We start from the raw sequence: 21699 nt of genomic DNA on the forward strand, positions 1-21699 counted from the left end.
TCTCCATCATTTTTTATATTATTAAACAACCTCCTGCCAACTTCTCATCGCAGATTAATTGAGGAGGGTTTTTTTAAACCTGATGCAGAGACAGCTCCAGTGTTATCAGGGTTGGAACTTTTTTCCCCACCTTGTTTTGTTTTCTTTTTTCTTTCAGAGCTCTGGAAGGGGCCTTTCTCAGAGGCAAAGGCTGTGCTGAGTTACCTGTGAGGAGGCACCAGCAATATTTTAATTTTTTTAAGGAAACCTCCCTCTAAAACCTTGAACCCAAAGGACCTGCAGCTGCCTTACGGCTCCCTCTCTGGGAGCTTTGTAGGTGTCGCCTGTGTGTTTTATCCATCAAGTGTTTGGGATGCAAAAGGCACACGTGATGTTCTTCACGGTGCATGGAGACCTTCATTACCGCTTTCACCTCTAGCCTATGCAAAATTAAAGTAGCTCTTTAAATAAAGGTGGCACCTACCTTACCATCCCCAGCTGTGCGCCAGGGACTCGGGGTGTGCGAGAGGGGCGGTGGGCGCCCACAAAGCAGAGGATCACCCGTGTTCCAGCACCAAGATCCAGCTGAAAGGCAATACTCCAGTTTATAATCTTGGGGGAGAACAGGTTGGATGTTTAATGCAGCAAATCAAGATGTCAACAGAGCTGCAAAAACCCAGCTGCCACCCAGCACGTGCTTGCTGTCGTACGGACGCTCAGCCGGTCGCTCGGCCCCTCGCTCGGGTGGGACACGGCGCCCGTGCTGCTGCCATCCCACTTCTCGCTTCGTTCCAGGGGACATGAGGAAAAAGCCACTGGGGAAGGTGCTGGAAGCCTTCCCTCAGCACTGGGGGCACACCAGCAGCTTGGCACCTCACCTTTGGGCACACCACATGCGGGGGCCGCGGCACTGCGGAGGCCAGGTGGGCGGCAGGCAGGAGGCCGGGCATGAAGGAGTGCCGGGGGGCTGCCCCATGGGACGCCCCCACCCTGAGGGGCCTCGGCAGGGCACCGCGGTGGTCGGCATGGCTCCGGGTGAAATCCCTGGGTGCCTGTGGCAGCCCTTTAAGCAGGCCCTTGGCTCCCTCTTGGTGAGGGCACAGTGTGAGGAAATTGCACTGACACCAAAACGGTGCCACGCGGGGGTGTATTCCTCACATTTGGCAGAGTACGCCATAGCCCGTAATGCCAGCGTGTCTGCAGAATCAGTCCAGGCCTACGCTGAAATGAGTCACCACAGTGTGCCAAGCTGTATCCAACTTTTTTTTATTAAACCATTAGAGCAAACACCATTCAACACATAGAAAGAAAGCACATATTAAAAATTAACGTGGAAGTTGTACCTTTCGACATGAGTCTATTCCCTACTTAATGGCTAACAGTGGAAATCAGCTACTTGGGTCTACAGTGACTTTGGTGTAAGGGGCAGGGATTTGGGAAAACGTTACAACAATCATCTGGGTGAGATGTGTCCAGCTCCGCCGTCAGCCAAAGACACTCTTGGCCGGCTCCGCTTTGGGTTTCTCAAAGACTGTTTCACCCCCGGTCCGATCCCGGCTGAATATGGAAGGTGCTACAGAGCCCATTTGTTCTTGGAAAAGAAAACCAGGAGAGGCAATCAGCGAAGCAACACACCAGATTTGAGGAGTAAAACTAGTGCTGCTGAAATACATATATACACATTGGATAAATATTTTGTCTGTCCATCAACTTGCCAAACCTTAAAGCACGGTGCTCCCATCCCGAGCACGGGACAGCACCCGCAGCTGGTCACTACCACCGACCCACCCCAAAGCCCTGCAGCTGCTTTAGAAACTGGAAACTACTGAGCTCAGGGTATTATGCTGAAAAGGGGTTAAAATTCTTCATTTTCCCCTGTACTTCCATGGGTGGCAGAAAAGGGACACAAAACCAGAGCACCAGGGGTGTGCGGTGCAAGCAGCCAGTCTCTTGACTCTCATCGGCCCTTTACCCCCACCCCCCAGTTTCTGCTTCCTCTCAAACACATCAAATTCAGCCAGCTGAGAGGCCAGAAATCCCCTCATCTATGACCAAGCCTCCAGTCTTCAACCTGGCAGCCACCGACGCTGGCTGCGGTCCCAGGCCTTGGCCCGACCCCTGGCTCAGGAGGCAAAGCCGGGCTCTCCCCCCGGGCAGGGCTCCGCTGGCTCCCCTCGGTCCGTCAGGACGATGGATGCCCCGTCCCTGCCCAGCCGGGCCAGGGTCCGTGAGCCCACTGCTGGCTGCTGCCTCCGAGGAGCACCTTTTCACCCGAAAAGAGCAATGAAGCCAGTGTTTCACTTCGGAAGCCTGCTCAGCCATTTCCATCAAGGAGACTTACCACACTGCTTCATCACTTGGTAGGTTTTGGATTTAATTTCCTGGTTTTTGGAAAGGTTTCCTCTGGCTCCTTTGAGGTCTTCTTCCTTCACTGGAGGACGCTTCTTTTTCACAGGGGCTGGCTGAGAAACAGATGCATCACTCAGACGTCAGTTTTTCATGTTTAGAAGCACTGGGAACCCAGCTGCCTTAACCCAAAGGCTACGGCACATGGAGACGCTAATACAATATTTCACCTATTTCAATTCTGAGACCATACACTCAGCTACTCCAGGTCTTTGCACAATCATGATTTCATTGCCCTTCCCAAAATCTGTTGCCACTTTACTGTTCTGTTCTGAAATTGTCTTCTGATTGCACAGCCTTTGAAAGAGAGGATTGCTTCATTATTTTTTTCTTTTTTATTTTTACATTTTCTCTGTCCAGCCCTGCCTAGCCATGCTGCAGGTACAGTTTGGTAATTTAAGAACCTGTCCAATATTTGGGAAGTATAGAAACCCTTCATTACTAAACTGTGCTTATGCCTCAGCCTACTCGCTACTTCTTTGGGAAATCGGTCAGAGAAATTCTTAAGTCTGGCTTGGTTTAGTTGGAGTAAACTCAATACCTGACCCAACAGTGATTGATCTTAAATGTAGGGAACAAAGGTATCCGAGCACACAACGGGCTTGTCTACAAGCTGGTACTGAAGACACCAGAAGCAGCGGACTCGGAACCCGAAGGAGAAGGATATCCGATACAGAAACACCTGCGTCATCAGGTGGTGCACTGCGCCATCCAAGCACTCACCTGTTTGCGGTTTATCTTGCTAGAAGAAAATCAGGATAACATCGGTTCATACCAGCCCGTCCCTACCTCTACGTTAGCACTTCAAAGTCAGACACAACGTCAATCAGCAGCAGTCGGTTAATTAACATCCCCCCTTCAGTTTACTATTTCAGGGACAGATTGCCAAGGTCCCACCAGGCAGACCTTGTGGCAGGGCGCAGGGGCACAGCAGATAGGATTAAAAGAATAAAAGACCCACACATTCCAGCTCTAACAGATCTGCACACTGAAGCATCATCGAGAAACTTCTCTGACCATCGCTACACATGCGGGGCTTCTGATATCTGGGTTCTGGCAGCGGTGGAGCCCACTTAAGCATTTCTAGGCGCTGCCTGTAAAGCTAAAAACAGTTGTGGAGGGAAACAAACCCCTCAAGGCCCAAAAACGGCTGGAGCAGCGAGTCCCAGGGAGCTTGCAGAGACAGCACATGCATGCCTGGCTCTTGGCAGGGGCAGGCTGGCTGCACTGGAGCCTTCGGCATGTTTCCTACCGGCTGTAAATTCCCGGGAACGCTCAGAATAGCTCTCCGTCAATCCCGCTCGCATGTGTTGTGGGAAACAAAACATTCACAAAGACCTCTGGGGAAAACACTCTACGAGTGGCCAAAGCAAGCAAGGGGAAAGGGTGGTAGCAAACCCTTCAAAACTCACAACAGATTTTGGTGCGTTAGCTGGTCAACCAAATACCCTACAGCCAGGGCTTCGTTTGTCCATCTAGTGAAAATTGGCACGTGATGGGAACAGTCCTCCATGGCCATGGCATGGTCCACAAGCAACCAATACAGACCTGTGCTGGCTCCAACGCAGAAAGGGAAGAAACCCCTTGTTTTGTTAACAGGAATGTGAAACCTGCTAAGATCCTTCACCCGTTGCTAGCAAAAGGCAATAACCGCAAGGCTTCTTTCCACTGGGACAAAAGATTTCTTGGGGGCAGGGTAAGGAAAGGAGGCATCGAGATGCACTAAGACACAGCCAGGCCAAGCACAGCTGTTGAGTGTCACCCAGTTATTTTAAAATAAACCCTCTCACGCTTTGATTACAGGTGGATTTCCCAGCAGGATAGTTGCTGTGGATCGGTTGGCCCCCAGCCAAAAAGCACAACCGCTGCACAGAACGGTTCCTGTGAGCCTCAGAGCTCAGCCCTGGGCCTGCCAGCACCGGCAGCTGCCAGGGTTGTGGCCACACGACCGCTAACTGCTCCCAGGGCAAGCGTGTGTAAGCGGGGCTGGCCAGGAGCCATTCCCGGTGGGCACAGCCGGCGCTGTATCCCCTCCTGTCACAAGTCAAAAAGCATTGGTTTACAAGACGCGTGACGGGTTTTTAAAGACTTTTTCTTTGGAGTAAATAAGCTGAACCGAGTGACCCTATGTGGTCGAAGGATTGTGCTCTTCTACCGCCCCTGTGCTCTTACTCTCCATCCCACCCGCCGTGTAAAACGCTCTCGGCAGGGAGGAACTCCGCCAGGCACGCGTAGCTTGTGTTGAAAACAGAACACTCAGGTGAAACCCCCAAAATTTCTGAGCTAATTTTAAGATCAGTTTGAGATACCAAATATTGGGGAACACAGTAAAGACAAACCATTAGTTAGAAAATGAACATAAAAGCATGTAGCATGAAGTTTCAGTCTCAAATACCATATCCTAAGTTACAACTTTCAGTAATGCTCTTTTCCTGCATGTCAATACATTAAGCTTTACACAGCAGCATGATTCAGTAGAGCCACGTTCTTTCAAAACTACTGCCAGAATTTCAAATCGTTATCTCAGAAAGCATGTTCAAAGAGCAGAAATTGCTCCTTCTCCAAAACATCCCAAACCAGAGCAGTGGAAGTGTTTTTTCTTTTCTTAAAGAAAAAAAAAAACAACTATGGTAAAACATTTTAAAACTCGATTAATTAACTGCGTAGAGGGCAGCTGCTTTCTTTCTTCATCAAATAATCCCTTGTAACAACTTATTTAAATGCTGTTTATATATTTTAATGCTTCATGATCAAACAAATCACATATAACAGAAAAGCCAAATTCATTGGTTAACGAGAGGAACTTGCTCATATGCTGTTCCAAGAAAACAGTCTAAACCAGTATGGATTTGCCAGGCACTGCGCTCCAGCGGGGGCCGGCCGCCCCATCTCCCCGTACCTGTGACATAACTGCGGTGCTCACCCGACCGTAATCCCTCCTGGGGTCGTTTCCCGGCTTTGATTGAATCCAGCCCGTGAGCTCTGCAAACGCCTGTTTTTTTCCTCGTCTTATATAGAGCATCTAACATGAAGTCATGAGCCGGCTCATTTTCCCAAACCAGAAGCCAGGATGATTCAGGTTGACAAGAGGCTGTTGTTGTCGAAAGGTTTATTCTTAGCGATGACGAGGGCTGGCAGTATGCGCTGCGCCCCGAGCCCCGGGCTGGACTGGGGCTGACGAGGACAGACAGCTGGGGCGGCGGGACCGCGGGTAAGCCCGAGCCACTGCAAAAACAACTTCCCAGGGAGCCTGCTGGGGCCCCATTTATAACTTTAAATGGCAAAACGTTGTTACGGACACAAAATTGACTCTGGATCCTCTTGATGGAAGAAAAAAAAAAAAAGAAAAAAAAAAAGACAGTGTTTGTGTTTCTTTCCCAGAGTAACAAAATATGCATTCACTACAGATTATATAAACCGAACATCCAAAGCATAACATGGTGCCCTGAATTGCTTTTGCACAGGGACCTTCAACAGAAGAGTATTTTGTGCGTTTTGGAGAGTTAATAAAATAGGATATGGTCTTACCCTTACACTTCTATTGCTGAGCTTGCTGCGATGCTGGCTCTTACACAACTGAGAGAACAAAATCACTTTCTACTCAAGTGGTATTAGGAAGCTCAACCATTTCACCTGTTATCTGTATAGGAATAGCTTACCCAGACATGAATAAATTCAGTGTTCCCCACTGTACATGCTGAGAGTAGTAAAACAATTTGCAGAACCATTAACATTTTTTCTCTAAATAGTTTTTTAATTAAATAGAAAAAATCCCTCCAAAACTCTAATCATGAACTTATTTTTTTGTTTACCAGGAGAGGGCTGGGTGCGGTGTTTATTTTTACTTTTTTTTTTCATTAATTCTTGACATCATGCAAAAAAATCAGCTCCTACAACTGCACTCAACACCTATGAAGAATGAAGACCCCCACCAGGTATGTCACTACGAGAAAGGCAGCCGTGGCAGACCTCCAAACACCTTTTACTAGAAAAGTCGACCGTTGTAGAGGTAGAAATCTGCCCTAGCTGTTGCTCCAGCTCTGCCTGTGTTTTGTTTAGGCTACAGACAAAAGCACAGGAGGTAAAATAAAATTGGTATTTTTCATGATGAAAACCTTCTGTCAGTACCACAGCACTAGCAGCACCCGATCAGGATGGTGGGATTTGTGGGTTATGAACGATCCCCCGGGCCTCCGGGTGCACATTTTGCCTTTAAGCTGAACTCTTCCAGGCCTGAGGCGATGCTGTCCTTTCCCTCACTACCGGGGCAATCACTCGTAGGCTGAGAAGCAGCCTGGATGTTACACACTTAGCCATTTCCTTGCATTGAATTTCTATTTTAAACCCACCACAGCTTGGTAAATGAGAGGAAACGATTCTGCAGAACAGCAGTATCAAAGTAGAATAAAACATCGACTTTAGAAAAAAACTGCAGGCTTTTTTCTATTGTACAAAGGAACAAATCTCCTTCTCTACTAAGAAGTTTCTATACAGTCCCATAAGCATCAGCATTTTGTCACTATCTATTACAAGAAAATAACATTCTTCGTGTTTAAAGCAAATATTTAGAATCAAAGTCATTGAACTGTGTTTTCCCTTCAGCTTTCAAAACTGCTTCACCTCATTGGTACTACGTTATTTCTCACCAAAAAGCAACAAAGTTAGGCTTTCACAGCAATTTGATTTATACAAATTCATTATACAAACAAAAAAGCACCTTCAGCTTGCGTGCTGTTTGGGGGTAGGAGACGAGGCACCTACAGAGGCAGGCAGCATATCCTGAAGTTTCTAAGACATCCCCCATAGCCTGGAAAATTCTGTTCCCTTCGATTATACACTTCCTAAAACAACGCTGAACAACAGGCACAATCATTTCCTCTTACAGATCATGGGCTAATTTTTCCCCTACAACCCCCCCTCCCTAAAACTACAGTTACTTACATTTCAGAGTAGAAACTCCGTTACCTGGTTGAGGTCCTGAGATCTGTTAAATGGGGCATGAATGACAATGAAAAAAAAGATAGGCTCATTTATTTAATAGTGGCTATTAAAAAGGCAAGTTAACCCTCTTTCATCTTTGACTGCAACATGAAGTGGAAAACTCCTTTGCTGAGGAAGGGTTGCAGCTAAGATACGGTGACAACCACAGAGAATTTGGTGAGTTGGTCCTAGAACTAGACATCCCCCCGTGGTCCTTTTCTGTCTCCAAGGAGGTACTACGCGAGTTCTATGATACAAGGCACTGCACAAGCAGGATCCTTGGGCATCTTTCCTCCACTTGTATTTCTACTACCTGCCGCAAACAAATCAGAAGGGGAACAGAAGATGAAACAGGTTAGCAAGGTACTGAATGAGGTCATGCCTCTGCCAAGGGGCAGGACATTGGAGGTACATTCAGAAATTTGTAAGTTTACACATTCTTGTTGCCAACACCCAAAAGGTCTGGCTTTGCCTGAAAAGTCACAAGCAGGTTGTGATAATCAGCTGTGTGGTTAAAGCATTTTAACAACATCCTACACTCCAGAAGGCCTCGGGTCAACATTCCGCAACCTCAGGAGTTCCCAGGTGGCACATCGAAGGTTTATTTTCAATATGAATCCAATTATTATTCTCCATGAGTGCACACACAGAGGGCAAGAATCACAGAATGGTTTGGGTTGGAAGGGACCGTCAAGATCATCTAGCCCCAGCCTCCCTGCCACGGGCAGGGACACCCCCCCCCCCAGCCCAGGCTGCTCCCAGCCCCGTCCAGCCTGGCCTTGGGCACTGCCAGGGATGGGGCACCCACAGCTGCCCTGGGCACCCTGGGCCAGCGCCTCGCCGCCCTCACAGTAAGGAATTTCTCCCTCATGTCTAATCCAAGCCTACCCTCTTCCAGCTGAAAGCCATTCCCCCGTGTCCTACCACTACGTGCCCTTGTAACACGTCCCTCCCCACTTTCCCGTAGGCTCCCTTAGGGACTGGCAGCTGCTGTGAGGTCTCCCCGGAGCTTCTCGTCTCCAGGCTGAGCAGCCCCAGCTCTCCCAGCCTGTCCTCACAGGAGAGCCGCTCCAGCCCTCTGGTCGCCTTCATGGCCTCCTCTGGACTCCCTCCACCAGGTCCACGTCCTCACGTTGAGGGGCCCAGAGCTGGATGCAGTACTCCCCCCTCAGGGAACACATTAGAGAGGAACTTGCACGGATTGTTAGAGTTGTAAACAAAATTTGCTACTTAAGAAGAGTTGTCCCTCCAACTGAAATGGGACCTGCTATTAAAGTAAGTGAATATATTGAAATTAATGCCAATATGACAGTGCAAAAAGTTAGATCTATGGTTCTGAATTTAAACTCCAGTAGTAAAAACTGCTTCCCACAATGCACATCATAAACCTTGGAGCACGCACACTTTTAAACAGAACAAGTATAAAACAAGTGTACAAATCTGTAGTAAGTCAAACTTTATTGTAAACCATTATACAATGTAATTCCATCAGATACCCTTAAAAGTTTAAGGTAACACCACTGATTAAACAATATGGTCCAAACAGAGGGCAGCAGAATACAGCTGTTGGTTTCGCTCACATAGGCTATACTCTGAATTTACTTACAAACAAACCCAACATTCAGTTTGAGACGGATACCCACGCAAGACAGAAACACCTACAAAAGAGTCCCTTTTTTAAAGATACTGCAGTTTTACTTTGTAAAACCATAGTAGTCATTTTCAGTAATTGAACTGGAAACTTTACCTAAAAAAGTTTGCACGCCTATGCTGTAGATCTACTCTGACTCGATGTGGCTGAATTTATTTGCTTTCATTACCGATTTCTCCCGTAAAAAGCACAGCAAAGTTGCAAACACGGGTTAGTCAAGCACAGTGGCAGAAATTCCTTGTGATGCTCAGCTCTCAGCAGAGCGGGAGAGCCCACGCTTAACTCCCCAGGCACAGCTGGAATGGGAGCAGACACCTGCCGGAGGGGATCACTTTGCATTGCTCTAATTTGCAACTCAATTTCTGAGTTTTCCCTGAAGAAAAGCTATAGTACGTTTTAGTTAGCAACGCTAACATACAGCATTTACCTAATTAAAGTAAGACAGGGGGACCTGAACATACTAAAGCCAGAACTTGAAAACCACTTATTAGACGACACCAGTGTTTTAAGTTTATGCAGATGTATCACAGGTTGGATACTAGAAACAGTTAATGACCAGTCACGGTATATTCGATCTCCACCAATACTTCCGTATCTCTTCTCTAAGTTACAATCCCTTTCTCTTACTTTGGCATATACTACATAGCTTATTTTCATTAAACAGAATCACATTTTTTTAAGCACAGCCTGAATTAAACCTTTGTTGTGAGCTGTCCTGAAGTATGTTTACCAGGCATAAATTTAGAGCGCCAGTTTGAGGGTAATGCAAACCTCGTCACGATGTAACATTGTTACTCGATCAACTCTATGAAAAAATTATTTCAGACTGTACTGCCAATACATTTCAACGAACAGTAAGACATAGTGAAGCACCAGGCACGTACCTCCTTCTCACACATACAAGCTTTTCATACAAAAGTGCTTGTTCTGCTTGTACCTACTACAGGAATTCCAATTTCTATCTTACAAAGAGGAAAACTGCCAATTTTACATTTCCCATCTCTTTCACATGATAAAGAATGAATAGAGAAAAACACCAGTTTCTGTTTTGTTGGGCTGAGGTTGTGAATAAAATTTTTATCTTAGTAGAGAGAGTTAGAGCTGTTTTTTCCCCTCTGAAGATATGCTCCTCCTGTTACTACTGCAGTATTTAAAATACTTCTGTCTCTTTGGCTCATAGTGCTTTACTACATCATCTTGCTAGGCATATAAAAATCTCAAACCAAGTGACATTTAAGCACTTAAGACATGAAAAATTAGGCATTCATATACCTTTGCTGTAACCACCTTCAAGAAACTGCTCCGTAGTGCTTTAAACTGTTTTGTACTTGGTCAATAATTTTGAGGTCTGCTCAAAACAAATACTTTTACACGGTTAAGGCCATAATTATATACTGACACTTCACAGGCTAAACATGAGGACTAGAAATAGAAATAATTTTGATAATTTAACTGACTGGAGAAAAGGAGGGAAAACAAAGATAAAAGGAAAGCTCGTACAGTTATATTTGTGTGCGCTGCTCAGTTATCTCGGATGGTTGACGAGGATAGTGATGGCTGTGCAGTGGTACGTAGCCCATGTTGAATAACTTTATTTCACTATCTGAAATAGAACAAATCCTATGCTAAAAAAATAAATGCTGACATTTGCGACAAGAGCCAGACCTAGCTCTTAAATCCCTTTGGAAAAGCGAGCTGCGTGTGACTATTCTGCTGATGAAAATGAATTCCTTGAAGTACTGTGCTTTTGGAGATATGCACCCGCCCAGCGGCAGTCAAGAGAAGATGCAAGTCACACGCAAAACCCCAAAAGCCTAAAACAGAGGCAACGCTGATAAGGGACATCTCCCCATCTCCCCACCTCCCATTTCAGAATAACCCAATTAAGCTTCCCTCATCATTAGTTTTTAGACTAAATCTAGAAGAAACACTAGTACTTAAACTTATTGCAGTTATTACATTTCAGTGCACAGTAACAAAGGTCAGTGGCTCAACTAAACTCGCAAACGTTAGGTTTGGTAAAATGTCCCTTCTAGCCGGCTGGACATGCTGAGGTGTACCTGAAGCCTCAGAACGTTGTGTTCACCTTGGCAGCCAAGCAGTGAAAAGGAATGCTGGAATAGTGACTATAAGTACGGGAGCGCACAGTTCGGTATTTACTAAGGCCCTTTTAAGTGGTCTGGATAATAAATCACATTAAGACCTAGTAAATTTATAAAAAATGTAAAAAATCTTAAAAAGTTCTGAGCAGTTTTCCAATGAAACTGTTTGGTTTAAGGCTTGGAACATTTCTGATGTCCAGATACTACAACAGATTCGCAACTAAGGTCTGTTGTCACCTCTCGACACATCACCTTGTCCTGCGCAAGGTTTAACTATGCAAGGAAAGCTGTCAGAAACAATCACTTAGAAAATACGCAAAGCAAAAGGATGTCACTGAAAACATGTCTGCTAGGTTTCAGATCAGCACGTGTTGTCAATTACTGGAAGACAGACACCGAAATGACAAAAATTCTGTAGTAACAACTGTATTACACCTCTCCGGGTTTTTTTCACTACTAAAGAATAAGACTTCATGGAAATTAAACAGCAGAAATCTTTTTTTTTTTTTTTTTTTTTTTAAGTACATTAAATCGAGGGTTTCTTTTCCAACAAAAAAACAAGGGACAGAATTATTTGAAATATTGTAGCACAACTGCTTCAATCAGATCGCGGTCCTGTACTGCAGGCCCTATATAAAGAAAAGTATAAGAAATGTTCCATCTCTTTTGGGTCATTTGAGAGGTATGCACAAGAGACTTGTAGAAACAGAGAGTCATCCGTAGATATCCATTTCACAAATAACCTATCACAACAGATTCTTGTTATACACTAAAGTGCACGTTTGTCAAATATTCAAACACCACCTTCTATTAAAAAAGGTATTTTCAAATTATGTGGTCAAAAGCACACTTAGGACTGCATTTTTAGTGATAATTTGGTGACTTCAGCAGTGACAGAGAGCTTTTCCCTTTGCAATCCCTTTGTCTTAAACCAGGACACAAGGATAAATAAAATTTTCACTACAAATCTTCCAACCTGTTCTGCACAAAAAAGGGAACTGCACCCTTTTCACTGACAAAGAGAACCTTTAAATACAACTGTATGAAAATATAACTTAAATATAAAATAGTCAAATAGATTTGAGGAGACTTGGAAAAAAATCTTTGTTCCACCTATTAATTCCATAGGTACCCGGTAGCAAGTAAACATTTGTACTTAAAAAAATAACATTAAGTTACAGCTTGTAACCATAAACTATTCTGCTCTAGGAATTATGCTGCAAAAGCCAGTTTTAGTAATAAAACACGCTCCTTTAACTTAGTTGATTCTGATGTCTTTTTGAGAACATCTTAAACTGTATCATCAGTAACTGCAAGTGAAAGATTGCTGTATCTGTTTTCTATGATCTTCTCTGAAACGTCAGATACGAATCCCCTTCGTGACCAGTTCTTAACAACGCTGTGTTTCTCACACATGATGAAAAGACATTCTTGCATAATTGGTCAGTGTGTCTGTAGTGCAACTGAACTGGAAGTCTTCCAACCCTTTGCATTCTGTTGGTAGACCTTGCTTTTAAGTCAGTTTATATGAAAAGGGAGATGCAATTGCAACATTAAAACCCCACTGACTGAAGTTTTTGCCATGAAACCTGCAAACACACAGGTCAGGGAACGTGTCATACAGGCAGACCAAAACGATGCTTCTTTTTCTTAATGGGTTTTAAGTTGGTCAGTCTACGCAGGTCCTCTTCAGCGTCCGATTCCTCCATCTCATCATCTGCTGAAATAAGGATCTAAAAACAAATTGGCTTCTAAGTAACATGGACCCAAGTCACACACTTTCTTCATTCTACTTTTAACCTTTTGCTATTTTATGCTTGCAAAGCACCTCCTTATTTGCTCAAGAGAGAGTTTACAGAACACAATTTGGATTTACTGCCAGTACGATCAAACACACCCTTATGTGGAACCTGCAGTAAATTTCGAAGACAGACACATGCATATTAACCTCCACTACAATCGCTGACTCAAAACCCAAAGAAGCAATTCTAGCACAGTGGGGGCACATCCAGAACAGTGGGGGCAGCTTGCTGTTAAAACAAGAGAGAATATATAAGCTCTCTGTCCACGCTGGTAATATGGCAGTCATTTTATTAAAGAAAACTCCATAGCAATAGTACTTCACTAATGCAGAAAAGTTGCATTAACCAACTGAAGCTAAACCAACTTACCTTCAAAGATACCACCTTGTCCTTCAACTGCACTGAAAACTGCCCACTTAATACAATTTAGAAGAAAATTATGCTATGGCAAGGATGTAAATACTTCTGCAAAATAAGGCCAGTTGCCTCCACCGACTTCCTCTCACTTTAAGCTGTTAACCCCTCTTTAAATCAGAATTGTCTATTATTTTTGTATTCTGTGTGTGGGTTTTTTAGAAGCATTTGTAACACCGTTCACCAGTGATATTGAAACATATTATTACGTCTTCCTGCCCACCTGGAAGGGAATTAACTACCATGAGTGGTGCCACAATGCCATTTTGCTTAACTGGTTTTCAACTGTCAGTGCTAGGAACTACTGTTAGAGGTACATGCAAGGAAGATCAAAACTAAGGTGACGATGTTACATTGAAATCAATGGTGTGAGGGGTAAACTGGACTGATATTGCATTAATTACAATAATTAACTCTACATACTTCTGACTCTGACTCTTCATGTGATGCTGCTCTCCTGTATCGGACTTTACTTCCGTTTCTTGAATCTTGTCCTGCTTCCTTTTCTTCAAGTTTAGCTTTTGTCTTCCCTTTCTTCATAAGAAAATTATCTACTACCCAGAACATTAATGCCTGTTAAAAAGAAAAAGGGAGTGACAGTTCAGTTTTCCTCAGAGTAGCGTATGTTCATTCATTCAGTATTTGGGCAGAATCAGGAAAAGCTGACAATAATTCTGAATTGGCCGAACAGGTAAAATCTTATTTAAGCATGCAGTCACATGGCTTATTACACATTACGTGAATGCTCTATAACATAGCTACTTGATTCCTTCGTAGAAGAGAAGAAAATAAGAAGAGTAGCTGCTATTCAGAGCAATCACATATTAACTCTTCGTGTAGAAATGTGAATGTTTAGGCAGACACCTTAGTGCAACGGACTTTTGGTTCTCAAAGGATAAAATCCATGCTGTAACAAATTAACGAAAGAAAAAGTATCACCAACAGTTATTAAATGCAAGGACACCCGAGATCTCTGGCTCTAATCCCTAAATCCCGGATTGCTGGAAGAGTACACTTTGGGAAGGATGATTGCGCACTTGCCCTTTCTCCCTGCTCCATCATGGGTCAGCTGCTCTTAGCTACGGTCAGACACAGGACACCTCACAGCTGTCCTTAGACCAACTGCTTCCTAAAGCAAATTTCATTGTAATTTTATGATTTCTATGTATGTATTTCAGTATTACACTCAATCTACTGAAGTCATCAGGCCAAAAGAGGTCTATAAGGTATTTCTGCACCCCTCCTGAGCCTGGTTACTTAGCTCGCTATGGATTTCAGCTCTGTAAAATCTACATATCCAGATGTTTCATCCACTCTTTAACACCCCTGCTCTTTAAAAATTAACTTAAGCACCAAGGTACACTGAGCTTTAAGGACTAACGTTCATTAACAACCCCCCCCCACACACATGGCAGAAAGATATCCAAGTAAACATCTCACAGAAACATACAAGTGGTACTAACATTAACAAAGAAGGGCACTATCAGCATGACGATAGCCAGCTCCAGCTGGGGGTTCTCTATAGGATTCAATAAAGCTACCTGTGAAAAGAAAAAGATTAAGTTCAGATCATGGCAGCATGTGCACATAACTGGACTACTAAGTGCAATTGTTCGTGTACTAGCTAATGCTACAGAAACAATTTGTAATGAACCAAAAAAGGGCAGCTTTGCAGAAAAGGAAAGTACTTCAGACAGCTTATAAATCACCACAGATAAGTGGGGCTGACAAGAAACTTATCTCTGTCATTTTTGTTTACAGAAGCCTGAAGAGCTGTGTTGGAAGAGTCTTGAACATTTTAGAGCTGTGTGTTCCCCAGGAACACATTTTAAGTTCCATCTTTAGGAAATCCAAACAGAGAAGAGTTTTAAAAAATACACAGTAAAGAGAAGACAGTTCCCAAAGAAGTCAGGAGCCTTCAATAGGGACTAACTGGTTTAACAGGCTCTAACACCATGCACCATCACTTTGAATATTATGTTGCACATATTCTATCAAAATTTAATTATTCATCCAATCATCAGCAATGGCTTCACTAATCCATTGCACATTTCTAAACTTGTACAATTTAGATCTGTCAACAAGGGCAGGCAAAAAAAAATTCTTTAGAACCCTACAAAAAGTAATATAAAGTAGCTGTAAGTAAGGGTTAAAGAATGAAGAAAAGGAAGAACAACTTAGTAGCTTCAACAGCACTCAGAAAAGAAGATAGAATAAAATTTTATGTATTGCACTATTTAAAGAACCTCCAAAATACGATAGGATGGCAATGGATGCCAGAACACCTGACCAAACTAAAAGAACATGCCACTACCACAGATTTAAAGGACACTGACTGTAGACAGTTATGATGCTTGAGCCACACCAATAAATACTATTAGAAGTCTATTGCTTTGCAGCTTCTACCTGGGATCAATCTGTCTGTAAAACGCTGTACAATACAAACCTCTTTCCACTGAGGTATAAGCAGCACTATAATGATGATGGTTTTCTCAAATGTCATTATCATTATGTACAGAACACATTGGCCCACCCAAGCACTGCACTGCAGCGGGTCACCTGCAAGAAAGAAGAAAAGTTCAATATATGCTATAGGGTTGATTTTACTTCACAGTAAACATTTTAGAAAAGCACTATTAGAAGAGGCACGGCAGCTATGGCCTCTTAAACTGCCTTCTCCCATTTCCTTAGTGCTGCTCCTACCCCTCCTTCAGCCTCATGCCAACTTTCAAAAAGTATCACTTAGAAACTGAACATAACGGGACATCACCTGATTCAGCAGTACCTGGTTATATGCTCCCTGTTTTACAGAATCTGATGAAAGCAAGACAGATGTAGTTGCATTACATCTATTTCTCATCACATTGTTATTGTTGACCCTCTGTCATGAAGTACTAGGTTTCTTAGAAGGGAAACCATAAGGGAAACATAGCTGGGGAATTTTTTTTTTCCCCCCAAAATAAAAAAATTATTTCCCTTCAGTCCAAGTAGAAGCATGATTTCTGCCATTCTCCCTAGGCTACCTTAAACATATCTTTCCTCTCTGAATAGTTAGTTATCATAACTAACCAATTGTAATTGAAGCAATAGGTGCAAAAGCCGCTATGAAATATTTAATTGAACAAAAAATTAAGACCACATTTTAGTCTCACTTTGAAAAGGTTTGAAATTCTGCTGTACCCCATTGTAGCAGAGTGAAAACCTGAGTGCATTAAGTTATCTGCCAGACAGAATGAAGACCACAAATATCTGAATATGAAAACTTATGTAACTATCATACTCTATGAAAGCAAAGAGAGAGAGAGAGGAAAAAAAAACCAAACCCAAACACCCAGGGAAAAAAAAGAGGACCAGTATGCCTAACAAGCTCTGCAGGTCAGCTTAAAGCAGCACTTCACTGGAAGCTGAAAAGAAGCTTTGGAGGAGGGTGTTAGCTCTTTAGTCTTCACAATAACCTCTGCAACATTTTCAAAGGCAGCTTAAAACTTTTAGCCTAGGGATGAATAACCAGCAACGGAAATTCAGATGCTTTAATGTATTTGTAATGCATAATGGATAGGCGCTACTTCCTTTTCTGGAACATTTCTGAAGGCTTTCAGTATAAATACTTGGTAATAGTCTTGAGACTTACTGTTTGCTGCTTAAAAGCTGTGAAGAGAAACTGATATATCAGACTGAAGTCCAAAACAAAGAAACCTTCCTAAACAAGTTTTACAGTAAGAGCTAGTGATCAACACTCAATAGTCCAAGAGAAGAATGTCAAAATGTTTCATGTTTTACAATTACATACTGCAGCAGTTTATGGCTTCTGTTGTAAAAAAAAAAAAAATTACTAATGTTTCCTTTTCCAAATTTTCTAACTCAAATTTGAGCAACTGTGATTCTTCTGAAGATACAAGGTCTGAATTAGATTTGAGAATCAAATTTTAGCAATTAATTTCTATACGCCACATTTTTATTAGCCTTCTCTAGTTTCCTTCATTAACTAGCAAATATGGGAAAAAATAGCGTTAGCTACAGACTTACCATTGAAACTTTACCAATTTATTCTAAGCTCTTTTCTAATCTGTATTTAATTCCTAAAAGCAGAGATGGCTATAGCAACTTTGCATCTATTCCAATTCTGTCACATGAGATTTTGTATGCCCCAAAATTTCGAAACTCTTAATACAGAGTGTTGTGTGCTATCACCAGTGAACATTTTGTTCCATGATGTTTTGCATTGTGGGGAGGGACACTGTTTTTGGGGGGGAGTTTTTTAGTACACGACTGAAATTAGAAGTTGTGTATATTGAATTCTACTTGAGGATTTTTGTGTGCCCTACTGCATCTACAAAATTATCTCTCAGTTCTAATTACAAGTAGGAAGAACAGGGATGCTGCCTACTAACAATTTCCCAAGTCAGTCTCCCAACAGCATCCTCCTAGAAAAGCTGGGCAGATACAAGCAGGACGGATGGTTCCACAATTCTGACATAAAGGAAAAAAGCTTTCAACACAACCGAGTATGTTGTTCAAAGGGATTCTTAAATCTCAAACCATGGATAAATTAAAAACTGGACTGGACCATATCTTGAACAACCCGCTTTGAGCAAGAGGCTGGATTATATCACCTCTGGAGATCCCTTCCAAACATTTTTTTTTTCCTACAGCTTTATAAAATATGCAATGCATGGGAAAAGCAGAAGTTCACACCACCACCACATCCAGGAGGTGTTCCCAAGAGTATCTGAGACATTTGTACATTCAAAGATTCAGTACTCAAATTGAAATTAGAACTTTAATGTTGAAGCCATAAGCTCTAATTTAATTTCTAAAGACTCTGACAGTCTTTCTTAAATTCTGATTTTATACCTGTTAGGAATAAATTACATGTCTAGAATAAACTAGCAAACCAGTAGAAATCTTGTTAGTGCAAGAAAAGTGCAATACTGACAATGAAAAATTCTGAATCCTCAGCAATTACAACTGTAGCAGCATTTTTTAAAAATGCTGGGCAATGAAAAACTAGTCCATACTATTTCATCAGCCACTTTGTAGAAGCACGTTCATAGACAGCTCTTGAACAAAATACATGCAGTTCTCCTATTCTGTAACTTCTCTCTGTTTTTCAAATCCCGAGATACTATTTTAAGAAAATGCCAAGTCACAGAACTACTCCAAAATAATTCCAAAATAATTTTTAAGTAAGCACTATCCACCCTATATGGCTATAAGCAAGTTGCTCTGCAAGTTGCAAACAAAGCACTAGAGGGAAAAGATGCATCAAATACAATTTCTAAGCTTTGCCACCCAAGAATCAGAGATCACAGCACTATTTAGTTGCCATTGTCACCAAGAGGGAATTGGTCGCCTGTTTTCTACTTGCAGCAGCTAAGGTAGCCTAAAACAAGACAGGAAGGAGAATGCAGGAACATTCTTTTCAGTACAGATCATGACTGCTTTTCTCCTCTTTACATATGCGAATATAGTAACACTTCTATTAAAATCCAGCTGCTGGTGTAACGAATCTGAAAATACAAAACTGGAAATACAAAGACAAATCTAGTAAACTTAAAAATTCTGACGTAAAAAAGCCTGTGAGGGAGCGTTGTGCTACTTTGTTTGTAAATCAGCGTGCAGTGCTGTTTGGCTGTACAAACAGCAACCATTATGAATGCTGTTATTTTGGTATCCATTCTTTACTTGAGGCATTTATGCTTTAAAAACTATCCTCCATATAAAGAAAAGGCTTTTAAAACCAGCAGGACACTGCTATTTTTGTGACAGCTTCAAGTAATGAATCACCAGGGATCAAGTAATAGAGCTAAGAAGGGAAATGAGCTCACGGCGAGCATTAACTCGAGACAAATGATTATTTAGGCTCTAGAAACACAAACATCGCTCAATCACAAGAAGAGACTTGTGGTGTTTTCTTCTTTTTTTTTTTTTGGGGGGGGGGGCGGGACGACAGGACGATGGACTACTCTTGTTTGTTTTCCCACACTTGTAAACAAACTGAAATCACACTGACCTCCAAGCTGAGGGCTCAGCTTTACCACTTCAGATAAAACGCGGCAAGTCTCCGATACCTTTCCATAAGCCGCCACCTCACCACCCATGCATGCCGAGCATCCACATGCAACTTCAAAATACTAAGTTTAAACACACTTGTGACCCCACAGGACTGCAATTTTAGCCCCTCCTTCTATCCTACTTGTCTTATTTTTCATAAGATTATTTCAAATGATTAAAGAGTTTTCTTGGGGCCAAAGTGAAAATTTTTAAATAAGATGGCAAGAGGGGTTTTAACTTTAGAAACAACAGTAGCACTTAACAAAGAGGGCAAAAAATAATCCGGTGCAACTTGTCCTTTTTAGACGGATTTCTTACACAGGGTCTAACCTTATTGCACAGTCATTACTAATAACTTCCCATCTGCTATCTAGTTCTTTTTATACCAGAAGCCTCTCCCACATGATTAATGGAAACACAGATTTACAATATGCTTTTTAATAGTCCTCGCAATAGCTTGATTAAAAAAACCCAACACACTAAGGACAGGCCAGCACATTAATGAGGATACAGAAAAGAAAGTTAGTCACTAATCAAGTGATCTGATGAGTTGGAAAGAACAACTAAGTAAAGACAACTTATACAATTTCATATATCACTTATAGACACACAGAAAGAAGGTATAATCGATAAACCAGCTTAGGCATTTCAGATCTCCGTACTCAAAATGACAATAACAGACCAGTTGCAGACCACCTCTGCAGCAGAATAAAAGTAACAAGTTCATTTGTTGATTTTAAAAGCTTAGTTACTGCAGTCACAAATGCCTGATAACTAAAATAAAAACCAGGTTCATTTTGGAAGTGAATGAGAGACACAAATTTGCGGAGAGTAAATATATTCCTCACACGTTCCCATCCACACAGACCACTTATTGTTAAAAGGACATTAAAATGGGAGAGGAGAACAGATTACACAGGAAACAACAGAATGGTATTAGGAAGAAACAAAATCTAGTATTTGGCATGATTACGTACCTACTTATAACTCTAATGGAAACACCAACTTTTTTGGTCTGAGTGAAAAGCCAATTTTATATGGCTTGAAAGCTGATCAAACATCTTGAAATGGCTTCAAGCCAAATCAGAAAAAGAGACTTTGGGCAATAGGTCTTAAAGCTCAGTAGAAGGTGTAGCTCAGCAGTATCTCAGCTCCTTCCTTGCCTTTTTCCCTTCCCTGGGCACCTGTACTTACCTAATCTCTTAAAGACCCAAGTCTGGGGACTGAGCTAGAGGAACTATTTACTTTTCTACATATGGTGAATTTTCTGATGGTTTAGCCCTCTGAATCAGTTCCCTGAAGAGCAGGGAAGAGCTCCAAATGTGCACCAGTCCAAGGAAGAGAATGAAAATACTGGACTGTGGCACATGGGAAAAAAAGCCAATAAACAGGGTTGTGGCAGTGCTGATTTAAACAGATTAAACAGTCATAAACCATATCCTACAGGATACACATTAAATCTACACAAATCTAACAAAAAAAAAATGCCCTAATGGTATAGGCAGTTATTTCTCCTAAGATAGGTGTTTGTCATCATAAAACAAAGAAACCTGGAAAACCAAAAAAAACCTACCAATGATAATTACAAAACTGCTATGAAAGGTTTTACTTTGTTAGGAAAACATTATTTTAACTTTCCCCACCCCGAAACCACAGGGTTTGTTTGTTCTCTCTGATGAAGAGCCATATCTCTCTTACAAGGCAACCTCACCTCTCATTCCTATCTCAAGGAGCTTCAAATGTAATTTTTAGCTTCTATACAGAACTTCCATTCCCAACCAGCCAGACTAAGCAATATGAAGATAACAGGCTGAACAGAATTAAATGTTGATGTTGGGTATGTATGATACTCAACTGCACCCACAAATCTGCAGTTGCTGCAGATCAGTCACCTTCTGTGGCTAACGTAATGGAAGACAAAGCAACTCCATGTAAAAGTGATTTCACTAGTCTATCCCTTAGCCTGTACAAAAGATATGAGCATTTTTCATCAATGATACAAGCCTTACATGCAGGAGTTTGAGTGAACATCACTTGAGGACAACCTTGCCATTCTCTTCACTTGAAGTATGTGGTCGTTTACTTCAAAGAGGGCTGGCAGAGCTCTTAGCCTGTACCTTCAGACACCAGCATGCGATTCCATCAAAGCTTTAATAGGAAATGACCTTCCAGCTGTCATGTATTTAGAAGCGTTTCAGAGTAAATTTATCATGCTGTTATTTTTACCATGAGATTACACAATATCATAATTTGTTCGATCGCTCCTAAAAAAATATTCAAGTAGTTGTTCCAAACTCACTAAATGCTTAGA

The 21699-nt window shown here is 42.1% G+C and overlaps 2 protein-coding genes across 2 annotated transcripts in view; both read right to left on the reverse strand.

Annotated features, from left to right (window-relative positions):
• Window positions 1–1229: 1229 nt before the first annotated feature.
• Window positions 1230–5703, reverse strand: MUSTN1 (musculoskeletal, embryonic nuclear protein 1). Its single transcript, XM_056336196.1, has 3 exons — window positions 5285–5703; window positions 2321–2441; window positions 1230–1570 (listed from the first exon to the last, which is right to left on the reverse strand). Exons 1-3 carry the CDS (start codon window positions 5405–5407, stop codon window positions 1464–1466), a joined length of 351 nt encoding a protein of 116 aa, XP_056192171.1. The 5' UTR covers window positions 5408–5703; the 3' UTR covers window positions 1230–1463.
• A 3101-nt stretch (window positions 5704–8804) lies between these two features.
• STIMATE (STIM activating enhancer) overlaps window positions 8805–21699 on the reverse strand; it is a 38573-nt gene continuing 25678 nt past the window's right edge. The window contains exons 5-8 of the mRNA XM_056336194.1: window positions 15781–15893; window positions 14798–14875; window positions 13758–13907; window positions 8805–12851 (exon numbers count right to left, since the gene is read on the reverse strand). Of these exons, the coding sequence (XP_056192169.1) occupies window positions 12735–12851; window positions 13758–13907; window positions 14798–14875; window positions 15781–15893 (458 nt within the window). The 3' untranslated portion in view covers window positions 8805–12734. The remainder of the gene's footprint in view (window positions 12852–13757; window positions 13908–14797; window positions 14876–15780; window positions 15894–21699) is intronic.

Source organism: Falco biarmicus, chromosome 4 (assembly GCF_023638135.1).
Source record: "Falco biarmicus isolate bFalBia1 chromosome 4, bFalBia1.pri, whole genome shotgun sequence".
NCBI lineage: Eukaryota > Metazoa > Chordata > Aves > Falconiformes > Falconidae > Falco > Falco biarmicus.